General features: G+C 47.4%; 1 protein-coding gene across 1 annotated transcript in view; it reads right to left on the minus strand.

Moving 5' to 3' along the window:
* The window catches only part of WDR25 (WD repeat domain 25), a 142,869-nt gene that overhangs the window by 47,576 nt on the left and 73,606 nt on the right, over positions 1–21,687 (minus strand). Inside the window, exon 3 of the mRNA XM_040256928.1 lies at positions 9,156–9,303. Within this exon, the coding sequence (XP_040112862.1) occupies positions 9,156–9,303 (148 nt within the window). The remainder of the gene's footprint in view (positions 1–9,155; positions 9,304–21,687) is intronic.

Consider the following 21,687-nt stretch of genomic DNA (forward strand, 5'->3'; position numbering starts at 1 on the left):
ATAACTTTCCTTCCAAGGAGTAAGCGTCTTTTAATTTCATGGCTGCAATCACCATCTGCAGTGATTTTGGAGCCCAAAAAAATAAAGTCTGACACTGTTTCCACTGTTTCCCCATCTATTTCCCATGAAGTGATGGGACCGGATACCATGATCTTTTTCTGAATGTTGAGCTTTAAGCCTACTTTTTCACTCTCCTCTTTCACTTTCATCAAGAGGCTTTTTAGCTCCTCTTCACTTTCTGCCATAAGGGTGGTATCATCTGCATAGCTGAGGTTATTGATATTTCTCCTGCCCATCTTGATTCCAGCTTGTGCTTCTTCCAGCCCAGCATTTCTCATGGTGTACTCTGTATATAAGTTAAATAAGCAGGGTGACAATATACAGCCTTGACGTACTCCTTTTCCTATTTGGAACTAGTCTGTTGTTCCATGTCCGGTTCTAACTGTTGTTTCCTGACCTGCATATAGGTTTCTCAGGAGGCAGGTCAAGTGGTCTGGTATTCCCATCTCTTTCAGAATTTTCCCCAGTTTATTGTGATCCACACAGTCAAAGGCTTTAGCATAGTCAATAAAGGAGAAACAGATGTTTTTCTGGAACTCTTGTTTTTTTGATGATCCAGCGGATGTTGGCAATTTGATCTCTGGTTCCTCTACCTTTTCTAAAACCAGCTTGAACATCTGGAAGTTCATAGTTCACGTACTGCTAAAGCCTGGCTTGGAGAATTTTGAGCATTACTTTACTAGCATGTGAGATGAGTGCAATTGTATGATAGTTTGAGCATTCTTTCTTTGGGATTGGAATGAAAACTGACCTTTTCTAGTCCTGTGGCCACTGCTGAGTTTTCCAAATTTGCTGGCATATTGAGTGCAGCACTTTCACAGCTTACAGATCCCTAATTTTCGAGAGACACAACCTAAGGAGGTCTGGGGTGAGACTGTAACTCAGTCAGGACCCCAGCAACCTGTGCAAAGCGAGAGGTGATACTGAGGAGGGGTTGAGGGTCACACAGACCTGGGTCTCATCCCAGCTCTATCACTTTCAGGAGAGCAACCCTGGGTAGGCCCCTTCTCCATGGGATCGCATGCCCTCAAACACACACGTCTGTTGGGAGGGCAGTAAGCAGAGCAGTATGGAGAGGATTCTAGAAGGCCCAGCAGACAGCAAACAACAAAGGGAAACTCTTACGGTTTGAAGACAACTAAGCCTCAAATTACTGAATTCATCCTTAGCTAAACTGAAAGCTAAAACCAAGGGATATGAGTTTTCAACAGCGGGAGACTTGAGAGATTACTGACTTAAGTTTTTGTTCTGAGGCTATGAGAATATGATGCCCCAGGCTGGCCTTTACATTTTCTTAAAGAGATATGGATAAGGCTGGCAAATATTTATCAGACACTGTCTTGAAGGTGATAGCCATGATGGAAGCAGAGGTCCTGGCCTGTCACATGTGCTCCTGCACTGAAACTTCTCAGAAATGGAGCAGCATAGTTATCACACCCCCTCCCAGGGCCATGAGACTCTGAGCACGACGCTTGGTTGTGTATAACTTCTAACCGTGAGATGCATCTGACTTGTTTACATGTATGTCATGGAAAATTCCACTACTTCACTGTATGCTGCTTATAAGAAACTGAGTTTTAAAATATTTAATCCACTAACACTGATGTTATTGATCTTGTTCTAATGAACTCGACTGGTATAAGCACTGTTCAGACCCTCTTGGAGTTAGAAAAAAATCACTTCTTTTCCTCCATGAATCGATAATGATACAAATAAACTATAAATCGCCGTTAAAGCAAAAACACGTTGAAAACAGAACGCAGAAATGCAATTTGTTCTCTCGACACTCCTGTTGCCGCCAGCGCGCCGTCACCAATATTGCTGTGACGAGGCAGCTGGTAACGCTGGCCGGGGTCCTCCTCAGGGAGCCCCCATCTCCCTTTCTCAGACAGAGACACTGAGCTCCCCGAGGTGACCATCCGCGTGGCTGGCCAACACTATCTGTCCACCCTAAAGCCTACCATGTGGGGCCCTTTCGTCATGAGGGCTCCAGGGCCCTGAGGGGCCTCTCCAGCCCCCTCAGTAGGTCTACACCCCAGCCCAGGTCCTGGCACGTAACAACTCAGGTGAAACCCAAGCCTGGGTCCCCAAGAGACTGCAGGGAAGTTCAGGCCCTCTTCTCAGGAGAGGGGGACCCTGCCTGGGGCGTGCATGGGTCCCACTACAACTCTGCAAGGACCTGTTTCACAGCAGGGTGCACTGAGGACAGAGGGGACGTCACACAAACTGGTCATGCTGGGACAGAGGCTGGACCCAAGCGAGCCCGGGGCCCAGCCAGCTGCACCCTGCCTCGCCCGCCCACGGGCACGCCGTGACCTTTCCTTCTCCTGGGCTCTGCGTGCACACCACGGGCTGGGGAGCAGGCCACGGAGACGTTGACAAGGGATTGGCTGTGGCTACCGGCTGCGGGTGATGGAGCTCGTGTTCCCAGGCAGGCAGCATATGACTCATTCCACTAAAATCAATATCGTTACACTCATCCTCTGGGAAGTATTCAGCCAGCTGTAAATTTAACCATCCTGACTCGAAGTTAACGAGAACAGGAGCTTGCTAACTTTCAGATCAAACTCCGCAGATCAGAAACAAGGGCTGCCTTGGGCATGCCAGGCTGAGTCCTGGGGAGGGGTCTGGGCCAGAGTCAGACAGGCCCACATCTGCACACTCTCCACGGATAAGCTGGAGGCCCCTGGATCAGCTGGCAATCCTCTCGGATCTGTGGGCTCCCGGTACAAGGAATCAGGATAACAGATCTGACCTTCAGAGGCTGTTCTGAGAATTAGAGAGAATGCAGGTAAGACAGAGAGCCCCAGAAAAATGACAGGCCGGCAGACAGTAGCTGTAGGAGCAGTCGTAGTAGTAACAGAAGAAATGGCAGTAGTTGTAGAACTTTCTCTTATATCAAGCTTGGCCACTGCGTTTAATTTACTGGACAGGGCTGAATTTTCCAAACTTAAAAAAAAAAAAAAATAGTTCTCCACTTGCAAAAAGAAAGGGTCCATCCCAAAGGTATAACTTAAGTTGGTTTTCTGGGACTTGGAGGTCACCGCCGGGACAGGAACAAGCCATGACCGTGTTTAGGCTCCAGGGTCAATCAATGGAGGTCATCCTACCTGTGAAGGGAGCCAATCTGCAGTGCAATTGCAATTAAACACACACAGAGATAAAGCCACCACTGCTGTGCAATAACGGTAATGAATGAAATAGTACCGTTGATTAAAAACCACCTTTGATTTATCCAGGGGGCTGGCATGAGCTTAACTAGCAGATGACAAGACGAACGTCTGTGGAGGCGGGGAGGGGCCTCAGAGGCACATTCCAAGTGTGAGATACGGGGCTGGTGGGAGCTTACTCAAGCTTGGTAGCATCCGATTTCATATATATCCACGGTTAGGGTCAGCTTCTCACCCCAAAGCTGTGTGGAAAGAAGGGGAGAAATCAAGGTTGGGACTAGAGAGAGATACTCCTGCGAGCGGAAGAGAAGAGCATGGGTGGGAACAGGGACAGGTGCCTGGATCGGGGGCGCACAGCCTCCATGTCTGGGTCTAGGGCCAAAGGAGTGATGACCTGACCGTGCCCGCACCCTCGGGAGCGCCGCATCCATGCCCACTGGCAGAGGCCTTCCTGCTCTCCACGGGCACGGGGTGTTCACTTAACCAGGGCCCTCTGAGATGCTCTAGAAAACAGTCAAGGTGCTGAAAAGCCAGGGACTAGAGACACCCAGGCCCCTTGGGGCAGCGCTGTTCTGCAGACTGTGGCCCCACAGGGAGCCTCCCCTGGGCCCCTTCTCCAGAGCCGAGCGAGCCCCTGACACTCTCCTCGGGTCTTTTAATTTGGAGGCTTCTCACCCCTTCCTCTGCCAAGTGTTCTAAAATCATCAGGGCAAACACTCCTCCTGCCGGAATGCTGGCTCTCGATAGCCGGAGAAGCATCATGCAGCCAGTCACTTCGTCAGAGGGATGAGTCCGGATCGGTCTGGGTGCAGCTCTTTCCCAGAGGCCCGCCCCACCAACCCCTGCTCCGAGTTATCCTCCACTCGCAGGTAAGGAGCCGGCTGCCCGGGAGAGGGCCAAGCAGGCTCTCCTGGACTCAGTTTACACAAACTGTTGGCCCGCAGCCCAGAAACAGACGTGGTGAGGGCACCCACTCCTGCCCTTCAACCGCCAAAGCCTCTACCAGTCTCACGGGCTGGAGCTGAACCCCAGTTCTGTCACTGCAGGTCTCCAAACACACCAGGTCTCGGTGTCTGAGTCAATGAAGTGGGGATAAAAATATCTTACTGACTGGCTGGTGTGGAGACTAAATACATAATAAGCAGAGGGCCTACTATCGACTTATTCATTTTAGCTTGATACAGGCCAAACAGGGTGCCGGAAACCAGGGCTAGAGGGCCCACGGCCTGGCCCACCATGAGCACCTGGCCACTTTGTCATTCCCTTTTTCCATGTTTCTGTGATGGAGGCCCCAATCATGATGCAAAAACAAGGGAGGCACCAGAAGACACTTTCTGGAAAACAAGAGCAATGATTATTGGTGGGGCCAGTTCCGGGGCCACTTGGGCCCACAAACCCATGCCAGGGGACACAGCCCAGAGCAGGAAAAGCCAGGGAGGGGCTGGGGACAGCAAGGCTGTGGGTGGTGGGGTCTGAGCAAAGAGGACACCCACCCCAAAGAAAGGGCAGGTGCCAACCCATGACGAGCAGAAAGTTGCTACCCCCCACCAGGCCATCCTGTCACGGAGAAGGAAAGATGGGAGGAGCAGCTGGGAGACCCTGAAAGGTGGTCTTCCCACCCATCTGCCCCCCAGACTCACACGTGGGATCAAGGGCCACGCTAGGAAGCCAGCTCGGGGCCTCTTGGGAGGCTCTCGGAACTGAGCCATCAAAGCTGCCCCGTTCGGAGAAATCGTCCAGCAGCTGGGTCCGGATGCTCAGAGGAACAAGGCCATCATTCCCCACCTTCTGTCAGGCCTTGTAGGGCAGGGATGCAGCGGGGCAGGAGCCGCTTTGCTGAGTGGCCTCCATGCAGCAGGCACTCTGTACATGTGATCTCAGCTGTGCCCCTCGACAAGCCCACCCGCTGGGCACTGTTACCCAGTTCACAGATGCAGAAAGAGAGCTCAAGGACCCTCCCCCAAGGACACCCAGCTTGCACCCCACTCAAGCTCCTTCGGTCCCACTGTGCTGCCTCCAGTATCCAGGAGCCGGGACCAGGTGGCACTGCCCGGATGCCCCAGACGAGCTGGTCACACATCGGGAGAGCTGACCGGGCACAGGAAGGAGAATAAGGGACCCACCCGGCGCCCTGGGCCTCCAGGGAAAGGACCACCTCCTCTGCAGGCAACAAATGCGTGCCAAGGCCGAGGCCTCACCAGCCAGGCTGGGGGCTGGAATCTGCAGGAAACCAGCGCCACTTGGAATTGAACAAGCACGAGCTTGCCGGGGGGGTTCCAAGGAGACAGGCTGCCTTGGCATGCCGGACACTGGCTCATAAAGCGGGAGACCCTTGCGCCCTGGCGGAGTCGACCAGCGCTCCCCGAGACCACCTCAGCCAAATGCATCAGAGATGTTTTGTTAGGAAGACTACAGACTGAAACGAGAGCACCAAAAATAATTAATCTGTGAGCAGATTTTATTTAAGTGTTGATTCATGGTTGTTCTATAAGCCAACAGCCCGTCAGAACTATAAATTAACGAGATAAAATGTGGCTGGCCCTCCATATTTCAGGCCGGGTATTGACGTTTCCGAATCCACAGATTTTTAACTGTATTGATTGAGGACACCAGGATAAATGGCCTTGGCGCCAAATTCCCATTAGCGACAATGGGCACCGAGTGACTAATTCCCAGAGCGCGGCGGTGAGAACGCCCTGTGTTGCCTTCTCCTGGCAGGGAGTTCTAATTAGATTGAAATGAAAAAGCCAAATCACCAAGGGCGGAAAGAGGCAGATCAAGTGAAAAGGAAGATCAGACTTGGTGGCGAGAAAGGACAAGAGAAGTCAAATGAGGTCGCGAGCCACGAGGACTGCAGGCTGAGAACACCCCCGCACGCTCTGGGCCAGGGCACATGGAGCCCCCAGCCCGCCCCACCGCCCCCGTGAACCCAGCCCTGCCCAACAAGTGCCAGCCTCAGCTCGGCCTCGTCCACACATCCGCTGAGCAGCTGCTCGAGCCGGCCTTGGCCGGGTGATGGAGACCCAGGGACCACCAGGACAGGCCCCCTCCTTCTCAGGGAGCTCCCACACTAAGCGGGGGGAGGGGGATCGGACCCAGAAATCCAACAGCCCCTCAACAGGAAAGGCCCCGTCCAGGAGCTAGAGGGCTTCCCCAAGGGCAAGGGCAAACCCCTGGCCCCCCTGCCCCCCTCAAAGAACAGAGCTCGTGCATGCTGCTCACCAAGGCAGCCCCAGCACCAGGGCCTGCATACAGCTGGTGCTCAATAAGTAACAGCTGAATGAATGACAGGGGGCCTTCAAGAGGCGAATCAGGTGGTGAGCCCATTCCCAGCAGAGGGGTGCAGAGCAAAGTGCCCCCTCACCACCCCGAGTGGACAGCAAGGCCCGGGGCAGGGCGGGGCAGGGGAGAGCCAGACCTCCCCCGTCCCACCCCACACACCGCAGCCGGGGAGCAGACCGCATTCCCTCCAGCACAGTCCAGCACAGACCGGGTGGGGTGGGCACATTCCCCTCCTGCGGCTCCCACCGCACCGCAGGGCACACCCACCACCAGGGAGACCTGCCATGACTCCCTCCTGCTCCAAGCTCAGCAACGGCCCCCAACCACCACCTGATGTGGCAGCCCCTAACTCGGCAGGCGGGAGGCCTCCCGGAAGGCCTGAACACATCCGAACCCCCCACACTCGCTCACACCCACACTCACACCCAGAGACCGTGGCAGGGCCTGTTTAACATCTGTTGACTAAGGAGACAGATCATGACAAAGGGCCACCAGGAATTCACTAATGTTGTCAAACCAACTTGCATTTGATTAACCCGCCAGCATTACCTGCGTGTGAAACTCATCCAATCTCCACTCTTGGGCGGGCGACGCAGTGGGTGCTCAGTGATGCTGGTCTGGGGAGCAGTATGTGGGGAAGGAATGCCCCACTGTCTAGGAAGCGTGTGGAGCTGGAGCTCCCATTCCTGCACCCCTGGACTCACCTCCCCCAGCTCCCTGCACCCCACACTGCCACACACACCACACGGTTCATGCTCCCATGATGGGTCCATCCTCGTTCCATCTGCTGAGACTCCACTTTCCTCCTCCTCCTCACCAGCTCCCCTCCATCCTGATTCTCTGTCTCCCCTATTCCTGCATCAGCTTGGGCCCCACTTCCTCAAGGAAGCCTTCCTTGATCTTCCAGGCTACATCATCTCAGCCCTTCACTGTTCTCTGGGACTCTGCACATCTGTCTCCCCCAGCAGATGGGAGCTTCTCCAGGGTGGATCCTGGGGCTTGTTCACCTCTGTGTCTCCAATACCAAGCGTGGCTTCCTGGATCCATGGGCAACATAGTGCAGCAGTCAGGCCACCAGCCTCGGAGCCTGGTAGACCTGTGATCATCCTGGCTCGGCCACTGTCCGGCTGTGCCTCTGGGTCTGGGTGACAAAGGGGACTCTGGAGGAGCCAGTCTCAAGGAGTAAGTGGGGCCTTACCCCAAATGGAAGGCTACAGAAGACCCTGCACACAGGAGGTACTTGGCGACAGTACCTCCTGCTGTCGTTGACTCAACAGTCACCATCACCCAGCGGTACCAAACCCCTGGAGCTGCAGCTCCCTCTCGGCCCGGATGGGCTCCCAGGAAGGTCACGGTCTGAGGAGCGCACACACCCAGCATGGTGGAACAGGCATGGAGTCTGCAGTGGCACAGGTGTGGCTCCAAACCCCACCTTCCAGGCACCCCTGGAGGGCCCGAGCCAGTCCCTCACCCCTCCGAGCCTCAGTTTCATCACCTGGGAAATGGGGAGAACGGTGGCTGGCAGGATCAACGTGTCACAAGCAAAGCTTGAAACGCTGCACCCACCGCCCTCACAGCTGTCAGACTGCTCACCACCCCTACCGACTGACGGCCACCGGGGCTTGGTCACAGGCGCTGCGAGGCACCCACAAGGCCACCCTGCGCAACCGAGCAGGAGACAAGGACACTCGGGGTGAGGAACAGACCCGCTGCATCTGAGCTGCGGGGCAGAGTGAGGGCCCAGGCTCTGGGGGTGCTCACCCCCGTTTGCTGGGCTCTGGGAGAGGCCCGGGCCCTCAGCACCTCCCCAGCTGAGCCAGGCAGGCAGGGGCATTCCGGGAACCAGTGTGAACCCAGGCCTCCCCTCCTGGCCCTAGCAGCAGTACCCAGCACAAAGTGAGCCAGGAGGAAGCCAGGGAGGCACCAAGGGCAGCCAGCCTGGGGTCAGGGGGCAAGGCTGGAAGCCAGCTCCGTCCTCACCAGAGAACCATCGCCAGGCCCGTGGCGCTCCTAGTGCCTGCCGCCCAGGAAAGCTGGGGAGTGGAAAAGTTCCCTCGCTGACTTCTCTCTCCTTCTCGCCTTGCTTGTCAAGCACCCCCTGAGGACCCAGAGAAGCACGAATCCATCTCACCCAGAGGCCTGTGCGGGCCGGGCGGGCATGAAAGCAGAACTCATTTGCAGACTTCCCTTATGAGCTGGAATCGTTCCTTACAGCCTTTCAACGGTAATGAATTGACAGGAATTCTAAACTGATTCCAACCAAAGGACACTATGATAAAGCTAAATCTATTTCAGTACAAATTGCATGTCAGGTTGATTAAAAAGCTACCTCTTTATCCAGCCCCACAGCTTGGGGCCGAGACAACCTTGGGGCTCTGCCCTCCGGGCGAGTTGGCCGAGGCCTACCGTGAACCTCTCTGTGGAGAGGCTCCGTTTCAGCCAAATAGCCTGGAAACACACTCACCAAGCTGCATCTCCCCTGATCCCAGATGCCCCAGCCCTGAAAATGTCTGCAGCTTGTGGCTGCAGGATTCCGCCCCTGCACCCCAAGCTGGCCAGGAGAAACCTCCCCAGAGAGAACGATGGCTCAGCTGCCAGCTCGGAGAAGGAGGCACCTCAGGGGAAGGATACAGAGAAACATACCTGTTTCGAGGTCTGTGAGGTGCAGGGCGAAGTCAAAACCGCCGCTGAGGATGCGCCGGCCACAGGGGGACCACCGGGCAGCCCGCACTGCCTCGCTGTGCAGGGAGTAGGTCTGCAAACAGCTCCCTGAGTCCACGGCGTTCCACACCTACAAGGCAAACACAGAGATACATGTCATGAACGGGACCCTGACCTCAGGGGCTCAGCTGAGCCCCTCTGCACGGGGAAGACACTCCCACAGTGGAACCAGACTCCCAATATTTGACCATCCAAACAGTATCTAGATGTGAAATTCTCTTGGTGGAAATATAATAAGGCCTTGGAACTGGCAAGTCACGAGGGAGCTGTTCCCAGAATTTTTTCTGGGGTTAACGGAGCCCACAGGAAACAGCCTGTCCTGTGCCCTGCCATGCACCTGCCCAGCCCTTCTCACCTGCTTCACACCTGCTCGCCACCAAAAAGTTCCAGCCCAGTCTTGCCTGTACCTCTGACATCTGTCCTCTGAGACAGGACTTTATGAGCCCCGCAGTGGACCAACAGCAGGCCAGGCCATCTGCATGCGTCCCGTTTTAAGACTAAAATTCAAACTAGAGCCTGCCACACCGGTGCCTGCAATCAGGCCAGGAGCAGACACCTGCCCGAGGGGCACGCTGTCCTTTTTTCTGGGAGAGAAGGTACCATCCCTCACTGGCCCCCTGCTCTCCGTGGAGAGTGATGCTCACGGCAGAAAGGCCTGTGTACACTTAATGACCTCTGAAATGTGTTTTTAAGCCCTCAAGTACAGAACTGAACATTCCGAGAGCAGCGACCATTCGGGCGTGAAAGAGCTGCATTTGGCTTCCCACCAGCTCTTGCAGCAAACTCCGCCAACCACCATGAGCTCCCGGTGAAAGGCTAGCAAGCAAGGAGCCTGAGCGGGCTAGCCATAGGCCTGACACAGGGAGGTGCTCAATAGTACAAGTATCCCCCTCTCTGGTGTCACCCCAGGAAGAAGGGGACACTCTCACCGACCCTCCGAGCTGGGTCAGAGGCGTGAACACAAGAGCCGGAAGTCACCTGCCGTGCCTTCCAGGTGACGCTGCTGCTCGCAGGCCATGTGGCCTGGCCGAGAAGCTTGGCCTCTCCTGGCCTCAGTCTCCACCTCCACGTGACAGGGGTAGGCAGGGCCCCAGCCCGGGCAGCAGTGGTGGGGAATGAGAGAGGGCGGGGCACGCTGTGGCCTGCCTGGCGCCCAGCAGGAGCTGCGGTGCTGGAGGCTGTGTTTTCTTGAGGCGTGTAGAGCATGTGGTTTTTAACAGCAGGATTCCCTGACCCTCTCTTGTTTCCTTAATAAGAGTAAAGCCAAAGCATGCCCACGCGCATCCACAAACTGGATGTGAGCAATAACCTCCCCTTTCAAGATGAGAAAATTCACCCTGTCACACTCTGAAGGTTCTCAAAATGCATAGGATCAGAGTTCTGAAAGCGTTATTTCCCAGGCATATGTAAATGTCTAAGATTAAGAAAACAAGAGGTCAACAGCGGCCTTCAAAGGATGTTGAGAGACCTCAGTTCCTTTCTTCCTTGTGAGGGGTCAACAGCTGGGGTTTCAGACTGAAAAGCAAAAACCAGCAGCATTTACATTTAGAAATATGAACAGAAATAACAGAGGAGGCAGCCAGAAGACTTCAAAGTGAAGTGGGAATTCATGGCGGAAAGGCAGAGCACAGGAAACTGCTGTTTCTTCAAAACTATGTACAAGTGTGACTCGAATAGAAAAAATAAAGTAAAATTAATGAACTAGATCTACAGGGTTATAATCCTGAATACATAAGACAATACACACTGCTGCATATATTCAGTACAACGTCATCTAAGCTTTAAAAGCACATAAAAACACCACCTCACATCCATTAGAATGGCTTCTATTATTTAAAAAAAAAAAAAAAAGACAGGAGAAGAAGGTAAGTGTTGGCAAAGATGTGGAGAAATCAGAACCTTTGTACATTGTTGATGGAAATGCAAAATGGTCTGGCCACTAGAGGGGAAAAAAGTATAGCAAAACCTCAAAAAATTAAACATAGAATTATAATATGAACCAGCAATTCCACTGGTGTATATATGCTCAAAACAGTAAAACCATGGTCTCAAAGACATATTTGTACCCCAGTGTTCATAGCTGTTGATGGATGAGGCTCTGTTCCCTCCCTGTAGTTTGGCCTGAAGCCAAACTGTGGTAGGGGTAAGGGCAGTAATGGTGACCTCCTTCAAAAGGGCTTATGCCAGAACTGTTGTATTCAGTGCCCCTGACCCCACGGCAGCCACTCAACCCACGCCTCCACCGGAGACTCACAGGCAAGTCTGGCTCAGTCTCTTGTGGGGCCACTGCTCCTTTCTCCTGGGTCCTGGTGCACACAAGGTTTTGTTTGTGCCTTCCAAGAGGCTGTTTCCCCAGTCCTGTGGACATTCTGTAATCATATCCCACTGGCCTTCAAAGTCAAATTCCCTGGGGGTCCTCAGTCCCTTTGCCAGATCCCTACATTGGGAAATCTGTTGTGGGCCCTAGAACTTTCACAACAGTGACAAAAATCACTGCAGCTGGTGACTGCAGCCATGAAGTTAAAAGACACTTGCTCCTTGGAAGAAAAGCTATGACCAACTTACACAGTACATTAAAAAGCAGAGACGTGACTTTACTGACAAAGGTATGTCTAGTCAAAGCTATGGTTTTTCCCGTAGTCATGTATGGATGTGAGAGTTAGACCATAAAGAAAATTGAGTGTCAAAGAATTGATGCTTTTGAACTGTGGTGTTGGAGAAGGCTCCTGAGAGTCTTTAAGATAAAACCAGTCAATCCTAAAGGAGATCAGTCCTGAATATTCATTGGAAGGACTGATGCTGAAACTGAAGCTACAATCTTTTGGCTACCTGATGTGAAGAACTGACTCATTTGAAAAGACCCTGATGCTGGGAAAGATTGAAGTCAGGAGGAGAAGGAGACAACAGAGGATGAGATGGTTGGATGGCATCACCGACTCAATGGACATGAGTTTGAGTAGGCTCCGAGAGTTGGTGATGGACAGGGAGGCCTGGCATGCTGCAGTCCATGGGGTTGTGCTGCAGTCTGTGGGGTCGTGCTGCAGTCCATGGGGTCACAGAGAGCTGGACCTGACTGAGCGACTGAACTGAACTGGACTGAATGTCCATAGCTGCATTCATTATTCACAACAGTCAAAAGATGGAAGCAACCCAAGTGTTCACTGATGAATAAATGGATAAACAAAAGGTGATCTATATATATACACATACATATATATCACATACATGTACACTTACACCATGGAATATTACTATCTTAAGAAGAAATGAAATTCTGACACATCCCACCATATGGATAAACCCTGAAGACCTCACGCTGAGTGAAGTGAGCCAGTCACAAAAAGTATAATCTCACATACAAGAGGTTCCGAGAGCAGACAAAAGCATGGTAGAAAGTAGAACAGTGGTTACCCGGGACTGCCAGGAGGGGAGAATGGGGACCATGTTAATGGGGACAGAATTTCAATTTTGCAAGATGAAGAGTTCTGCACATGCACCGTGGTGATGGCTGTACAACAACGTGAATGTACTTAGATTTTTTGTTGTCTAGTCACTAAGTGGTGTCCAACTTTTTGCGACCCCATGGACTGTATAGCCCAACAGGTTTCTCTGTCCACAGGGTTTCCCAGGCAAGAATACTGGAGTGGGTAGCCATTTCTTCCTCCAGGGGAATCTTCCTGACCCAGGGATCAAACCTAGGTCCTCTGCATTGGGAGTGCAGAGTCTTAGCCACGGGACCACCAGGTAAGCTACCTTAATGCCAATGAATCTACACTGAAAAATGGCTACATTGGTAAATCTTATGTGTATTTCATCACCATTTTAAAAACACGCAGGAGGGACTTCCCTGGTGGTCCAGAGAGGCTAAGACCCCACACTCCCAATGCAGACGATCTAGGTTTGAGCCCCAGGCAGGGAATTAGATCCCACATGCCTCAACCAAGACCCAGCACAGCCAAATAAATAAATTAAAAAGTATTTTTAAATATTTAAAATAAATAAAAACTCACATGAAGCAACACTCTATCATGTTTATTTGCACACTTGTAATAAGACTATAAAAATATTCATGGAAGGCCCTTCCTGGTGGTCCGGTGGTTGAGATTCTGCATTTCCACTGCAGAGGGCACAGGCTGGATCCCTGCTCAGGGAGGAAGATCCCACAGGCCTCTCAACCAAAAAAATAAATTCAAAAAGAAAATACACATGGAGAGGGTGGTTGCTTCTAGGAATCGGGGGCAAGGGGCAGGGCTGGGGGAAGGGAACTGTGAATACTACCCTGAATTTTCCCTAAAGAGAGGCAGAGAGAGGGTCAGAAAATGAATGTGCTCTACAGCAAATGTGCCCAAATGCTTCCATCTATTAAATGCATTCACTTATTCATTCAACAAACATCTCCTGAGTACCAGATGTTGGAGCAGGAGGGAGGGGAAGGAGGAGGAGTGGGTAGATGGGAATCCCAGTCAAAGAGAGAAGAGACTCTGAACCCTGTGACACCAAGGCCAAACCAGCGACCGGAGAGGCCTGATTTCTCGGCCATCGCCTCCTGAACCAGTCGTGGAAACACGTTTCAGGAAATCCATCCGCCCCTAAACTCCCCGACAACTCCCCTCCCAGGTGAAAAATGTGTACTCGGCTCTCCTGGTTGATATATACACAGCGACAGCATCAGAATCAATGCAGACCAGTCAGCTGCTTCTCAAAGTACCCGGAGTGAAGGAGAGAAGAATCTTTGCTAATCGCTCTCCCTAATTGAATTTAATGTTCACTGTCAAGTTTTAAAGATTAATTCCCAAACACCGCAGCAGCCTGACATGTGTACCTTTTTTCAATTAAGTAATTAAGAGATCCCAATCTACCTCCGTGGAATTAAGGAGTTAAGGCTTCTGTCAAATGTGCTAAGATGACTCGATGTATTAACTGCAGACATTCTATGTGTCCAACAAAAGTCAGAGTTAGAAAGAATATGACAAGTGAAGTGTGGTGCTGTAGCTTGCTCATCCCACATTTCCTGGGCTTTCCGTCTCCTGGCTCCTGAGATGCGGCCCCACCAGGAGCTCCCCCTAGTCTCTCGAAACCTGTTGCTTCAGCCACAGGTCATGTTCCTTCGGTCTGTCTGCCTGCCTTTTGTTCTTTGTTATGAAACAAATACAATCTCCATTTTAAAATACCCAAATTCTACAAAAGTACTGAAAGGAAAACCTTGTAGGAATCAACAGTAGGACTGCTGTTTCTCTGATGACATTGGAAATAGTTGTGTTCTGTGAAATTTTTTTTCAAAACAAAAAAAAAGAGAGAGAGAGAGGAAACACAAAGAAAAAAATAAGAGTCTGCCATCCTCCCACCACCTGGAGACAACAGTTTCAGACTTCTGGGTGAATCTTCGTTTGGCCTGGTCCTGCCAGCTCCTGCCTTGTGGCTCTTCCTGGTTTTAAGCCCCAGCTCCTGGCCTCCTGTCCATCCTTGACAGCCCTTGCTGCCCTCCAGGATATCATTCTGGAGACCACCATCAGGCTTGCACAGCTTAGCAAATTCCTGTGCAGTCAGTGACCAAGCCTTCACCATGCCATTTACCAGCAAAAGCTTTGGGAATCCTTCAGGGTGAGTGTGTTCAAGGGCTGGGATTGTGCTGGATCCACCGACTAATTTGGGGAGATGACTTAACAACACTGAGTCTTCTGATCCGTGAACAGGAATATATGGCTCCTTTTATTTAATTTATCTTGTTGTTGTTTAGTCACTAAGTCATGTCTGACTCTTGCAATCCAGTGGACTATAGCCCACCAGGCATCTTTGTCCACAGTATTCTCCAGGCAAAAATACTGGAGTGGGTTGCCATTTCCTTCTCCAGGGAATTCTCCCAAACCAGGAATCATCTAAGCAATGGTTTAGAGTTTTCTGATGAAAAAATCTTAGACATCTTTTGTCAAATTTATCCCTATTAATTTCATGTTTGGATGACATTATAAATGGTATTTGAAATTTTTTCATTTCAGGTTCTTTTCTAATAGGCAGAAATGCAATTAATTTTTGTATATTGACCTTGAATTCTGCAAACCTGCTAAACTATTAGCCCTAGAATCTTTTTCTGTACACTCAGTAGAATTTTCTACATGAACAATCATGTAGATGAATAAAAATAATTTCACTTCTTCTTTTCCAATCTAGATATAATTTATTTCTTTTTCTTGCCTTATTGCACAGGCTATAATCTCCAGAACAATGCTGAATAGATGTGGCATGCGTGAACACCCCCGTCTTGTTCCTGACACTATGGGGAAAGCAATCACTCTTTATAGTTAAATAAGATGTTAGAGGTAGGAGTAGGAATGGGTGGGAGGTGGGAAGGAGATTCAAGAGGGAGAGGGACATATGTACACCTGTGGTTAACTCATGTTGATGTATGACAGAAATCAAGCCAATATTGTAAAGCAATCATCATTCAATTAAAAACAAATACAATTAAAAAAAGAAAACAACAAAAATGAAAGGAAAACCCCATAGGAATCAACAATAGGACTGCTGTTTCTCTGATGACATTGGAAATAGTTGTGTTAATGCTAGAGGTAATGTTTTCATAAATGTGCCTTAACAGTTTGAAGAAATTATCTTCTATTTCTAGTTTGCTTAAAGTGAAGGGATGTATGTAGGATTGATTTGCTAAATTTTATTTAAAATTTTTACATCCATGTTCATGAGAGATATTAGCCTATCACTTTCTTCTCTTGGTTTGGTACCAGGGTAGCCTCATAGAACAAGCTGGAAAATGTTTCCTCTTCTTTTATTTCCTGGAAGAGTTTGAGTAGAATTATGTGTTAATTTTCTAGGGCTGCTGTAACAAAGTACCACAAACTGGGTAGTAGATAGACATGTACTGTCTCACAGTTCTGGAAGCCAAAAGCCTGAACTCAGGGCAGGACTGGTTGATCCCACGGGCAGTGAGGAAAAGATCTGTTCCAGACCTCTCTTCTTGACTTGCAGATGGCTGTCTTCATGCTCATATGCTGCTCTCCTTCTATGCCTGTCTCCAAATATTCCCCTTTAATGAAGACGTAAGTCATACTGGGTTAGGGTCCATTCTGAAGATTTCATTTTAACTTGATTATCTCTGTAAACATCCTATCTTTAAATAATGACATATTCTGAGCCACTGGAGGGCTAAGACTTCAAAATACAAATTTTGAGAGAGACACAAGTCAACTCATAACAAATTGCTGCTACTTCTTCCTTAAATATTTGGCAAAATTCACTAGTGAAGTGTTGGGGCATGGAGTTTTCTTTATGGGAAGGGTTTTTAATAGGAATTCAATTTCTTTAATAGAGACAAGGCTTTGGGAGTTATCTAATTTTGTGGATGAGCTTTAAGTGTCTGAGTCTCTTAAGGGGTTTATCCAGGTCATCTAAGTTGCAGAAATCCTTGCCAGAAAGTTGATCATAACATTACCTTTGTTCTTGTTGTTTAGTTGCTAACTCATGTCCAACTCTTGCAACACCGTGGACTATAGCCCACCAGGCTCCTCTGTCCATGGGATTTCCCAGACAAGAATATTGGAGTGGGTTGCTATGTCCTTTTTCAGGGGATCTTCTTGACCCAGGGATCAAACCCATGTCTCCTGCATCGACAGGTGGATTCTTTACCACTGAGCCACCAGAGAAGCCCAACATTACCTTAGTACTCTCTTAATATCTTTAGAATTTGTAATTAAGTCACTTCTCTCATTCCTAATATTGGTAATTTGTATCTTTTTTATTCCGGATGAGTGCTTAAAGTTTTATCACTTTCATTGATTGCAAGGAACCAGTTTTTTATTTCACTGACTTTACTGTTTATCTGTGTTCTATCTGAATTATTTCTGCTCTATCTTTATCGCCTTTTTTTTTTTTTTTTGCTTATTTTGGGTTGAATTTTCTTTTTCCGTATGTCTTAAAGTGGGAGCTAAGACCATCGATTTGAACTTTTCTTCTTTATTAATACAGGCATTAATGCTATAAATTACCATCTGAGAACTGCTCTAGCTACAGTCCACAAAACTTTATATGTTGGGTTTTCATTTGCATTTGGTTCAAAATGTTTTCTAATATTCCTATCAGCTTCTCCCAGGACTCAGAGATTATTTACAAATGTGCTGTTTAGTTTCCAAATATTTGGAATATCTGTTATTGATTTTTAATTTAATCCTATCATCATTAGATAATATGCTCTGAATAATTTCAAGCCTTTTAAATTTACTGAGAGCCTTGTTTTATGGCCTATAATATGGTCTATCTTGGTAAACATTCCATGTACACTTGAAAAGAATGTGTATTCTGCTGTTACATGGAGTATTCTGTCAATGTCAATTCGGCCAAGCTGAGTGATAGTGTTGTTCAAGTTTTCTATACCTTTACTGACTTTCTGCCTACTTGATCTATTGATTATTGAGAAAAGGGTGTTGAAAGCTCCAACTATAATTGTGGATGTGATTGACTCTTCACGCATTTCTATCAGTTTTGCTTCATGAATTTTAAAACTCTTATTCAGTTCAGTCGCTCAGTTGTGTCCGACTCCTTGCAACCCCATGAATTGCAGAGCGCCAGGCCTCCCTGTCCATCACCAACTCCCAGAGTTCACTCAGACTCACGTCCATCGAGTCAGTGATGCCATCCAGCCATCTCATCCTCTGTTGTCCCCTTCTCCTCCTGCCCCCAATCCCTCCCAGCATCAGAGTCTTTTCCAATGAGTCAACTCTTCGCATGAGGTGGCCAAAGTACTGGAGTTTCAGCTTTAGCATCATTCCTTCCAAAGAAATCGCAGGGCTGATCTCCTTCAGAATGGACTGTTGGATCTCCTTGCAGTCCAAGGGACTCTCAAGAGTCTTCTCCAACACCACAGTTGAAAAGCATCAATTCTTCAGTGCTCAGCCTTCTTCACAGTCCAACTCTCACATCCATACATGACCACTGGAAAAACCATAGCCTTGACTAGACGGACCCTTGTTACCAAAGTAATGTCTCTGCTTTTGAATATGCTATCTAGGTTGGTCATAACTTTCCTTCCAAGGAGTAAGCGTCTTTTAATTTCATGGCTGCAGTCACCATCTGCAGTGATTTTGGAGCCCCCAAAAATAAAGTCTGACACTGTTTCCACTGTTTCCCCATCTATTTCCCATGAAGTGATGGGACCGGATGCCATGATCTTCGTTTTCTGAATGTTGAGCTTTAAGCCTACTTTTTCACTCTCCTCTTTCACTTTCATCAAGAGGCTTTTGAGTTCCTCTTCACTTTCTGCCATAAGAGTGGTGTCATCTGCATATCTGAGGTTATTGATATTTCTCCAGGCAATCTTGATTCCAGCTTGTGTTTCTTCCAGTCCAGCATTTCTCATGATGTAGGTGTATACATATTCATGCCCCTAATGTTAAGCACCTCATGTTACATCTTTTGATAACTGAACCCTTTATCATTATAAGTTGAGATTCACTGAGGTTTTGGTTACATGGATTTCTAATTTTTCATCAGATTTGGAAAGCTTTTAGCCATTATTTATTTATTTATTTGTTAGCCATTATTTATTTGTTCTGCTCTCCCTTCTTCTGAAGACTCTGATTTCATGTTTATTGGGTAAGCATGAAGCTGTCTCACAGTTCACTGATGCTCTGCTTATTTTTCTCCTAAACTTTTTATTATCTGTGTTCCACTTTAGATAGTTTCTGGTTTTCAAATTTGCTAACCTCTTATTTTACAGTTAATGATCTGCAAATAATTACATCTAGTTTATTTTTCATCCAAAACACTTTTCACCTCTAGAGTTTGATTTGGATTTTTCTTCTATCTTCCTTAACATGCTCAAGCTTTTCTCTACTTCTTTGCATATATGGGGCATATTTATAAAAGTCAATGCAACATTCTTATTTACTATTTGCATCATCTGTGCCATTTGTGGGTGTGTTTCTATTTTTCATCTTTCTTTTCATCATGGTTCAGATTTTTCTAATTCTTTCACATGTCTTGTAATCTTTGTTCAGAAGCAAGACACCATGAATTTTACTTTGGTGGATTTTTTTTTTTTTCCTATAATACTCTTAAGGTTTGTTCTGGGACACAATTAGATTACTTGGAAAATGTTCACTTCTTGAACTATCTAATGATAGTCTCTAAGCTTTGCTAGGAGGAACCACAGCAGCATTTATTTAGGGCTGTTTTACTTCACTCCTAAGGCAATACCCTTGTGAATTACAAGGATTTCCCACTCTGGCTTATAGGAATATGAAATATTCATGGCCCTGTGAGCTCTGGGGATTGTTCATCTTATTCCTTTCAAGTGGCTCTTTCCTCACCTGGGGGAGCTTCCTCATACACATGTACTGATCAGTATTTCACTGAAGATGTTGAGGGAATCTCCTCCAGATCTCTGGAGCACCCTCTCTCGCCCCGGGGAGCACTCTAATGCCTGATTCTCTATTTTGAGAACTCTAGCTGCTGTGACGTTCCTGGATTCCAGCTTTGCCTCCTCAACCCAGGCAGATCACTGGGACCTGTCTGGGTGTCTCCTCCCTGTGCTATAGGCCAGAAACTCTCACCTGGCAGTAACCTGAAACAATCTCAGGGACCATGTCATTTTTCCTCTCTCAGGGATCACTGTCTACAGTACCTGGTGTTCAATATCTGAAAATCACTCTTCCCTTACATTTCCTCTGTCATTCTTTGAGCTTGAAGCATAAATCTGGCCCCATATTACTCCATCTCTGCCAAAAGTGTAAGTTCTCATAAGTTATTTAGAAGTATGTGATTTAATGGTCAAATGTTTATGGAGTTATATTTTTTATTTTTCAGTCATTATTATTTATTAAAAATTTAATTCCATTGTGATCAGAGACAAGGCTATTGTTTAAACCCTTTTAAATGTATTGAGATTTGCTTTACATCATAGCTCATGCCCTACCTTAGAGAAGTACTATTTGAATTTGAAAAACATCTATACCCTGTACTTTATGTATAGCGTTCCCTAAACGTCAGTTAAGGTAGCTGACAATGTTATTCAGATCTTCCGTCTTTATTGATCTGTCTAGTTGCTCTATCAATTACTTAGAGAAAAGTGTTATAATATCCAACGATGACTATAGATTTGTTTATTCTCCCTTTAATTCTGTAAAAACATCTTCATGTATTTTGAAGCTCTGTTATTAGGTAGAGATTGCTATGTCTTCCTGATGAATTGATCCTTTTATCATTATGAAAAGTCCCCCTTATCTCTGCTAATACCTTTTGTCTTGAAGCCTATTTTATGGTTCAATATTACAATACTTTCAGTCTTCTTAAGCTTACTATTTGGACGATATCCCTTTAATTCCATGCATTTACTTTTAGCTTCTTTCTTTTTTGTTTGAAGTACACCTCTTGCCAACAGTATACAATTTAGTCTTGCTTTTGTATCCATTCTAACAATCTCCTTTTCGAAGATTTTTTTTTAATCTTAAAATTTTAATGTGGACCATTTTTTAAGTCTTTATTGAAATAATTTTTTACAATATTACTTCTATTTTATGTTTTCTTGGCTGACAGGCGTATGGCATCTTAGCTCCCTGCCCAGGGACTGAACCCACATCCCCTGCACTGGAAGGTGAAGTCTTAACACTGGACTACCGAGGAAGTCCGCTGACAATCTCCTTTAAGTGTAGCATTTAATTGCTATACATAGAATGTAATTGTTAACATGAGCAGATTTATATCTATCACTCTGCTCTTTTTTTTTTTTCTGTTTTCACCTGTGCTTTATTCCTCTTTTCCTCCTTTGAGCTATGCCTCAACATTGTTTACACATGCTTAATACTTTAAAGTCATCTTAAACTGTACCAGTTTACATAAAATATAAGAAGCTTGTAACCATAAATATCTTTTCTTAATCCCCTATCCTTTATGCTATACACCCACATGTTATGTATTACACCCACATGTTATAAACCCACAAGGTAATGTGATAATGTTTGCTTTAAACAGTCATGTATTTTTTTAATGTAAGAGGAAAACATAGTCTTTTATATCTTCCCACATATTCACCATTACAGCCTCTTCAATTCTTCCTAGAGATATGAGTTTCTATCTGATACCATTATTTCTCTGTCCTAAAGAACTTCCTTAACATTTCTGCAGAGCACACCTGCTCAATAAATTCTTGCCTACTTTTCATTCATCTGAAAATGTCTTTATTTCACCTTCATTCTTAAAGGATACAGAATCATAAGTTGAAATGTTTTTAATGGCACTCTAAAGGTGCCATTCCACTGTCTCTGAACTCTATTATTTCTGATAAGAAGTCAGTATATATATTTTTATATCATTATTCCTTTCCACACGACATTCATTTTTCTCGGGCTGCTTTTAAGATTTTCTTCTTTATCTTTAGTTTCCAGAAGCTTAACTATGCTAGGTCACAGTGTGATTGGCTTTACATTTGTCTCGTTCGGGATCTGCAGGG

This window comes from Oryx dammah, unplaced genomic scaffold (assembly GCF_014754425.2).
Source record: "Oryx dammah isolate SB20612 unplaced genomic scaffold, SCBI_Odam_1.1 HiC_scaffold_16, whole genome shotgun sequence".
NCBI lineage: Eukaryota > Metazoa > Chordata > Mammalia > Artiodactyla > Bovidae > Oryx > Oryx dammah.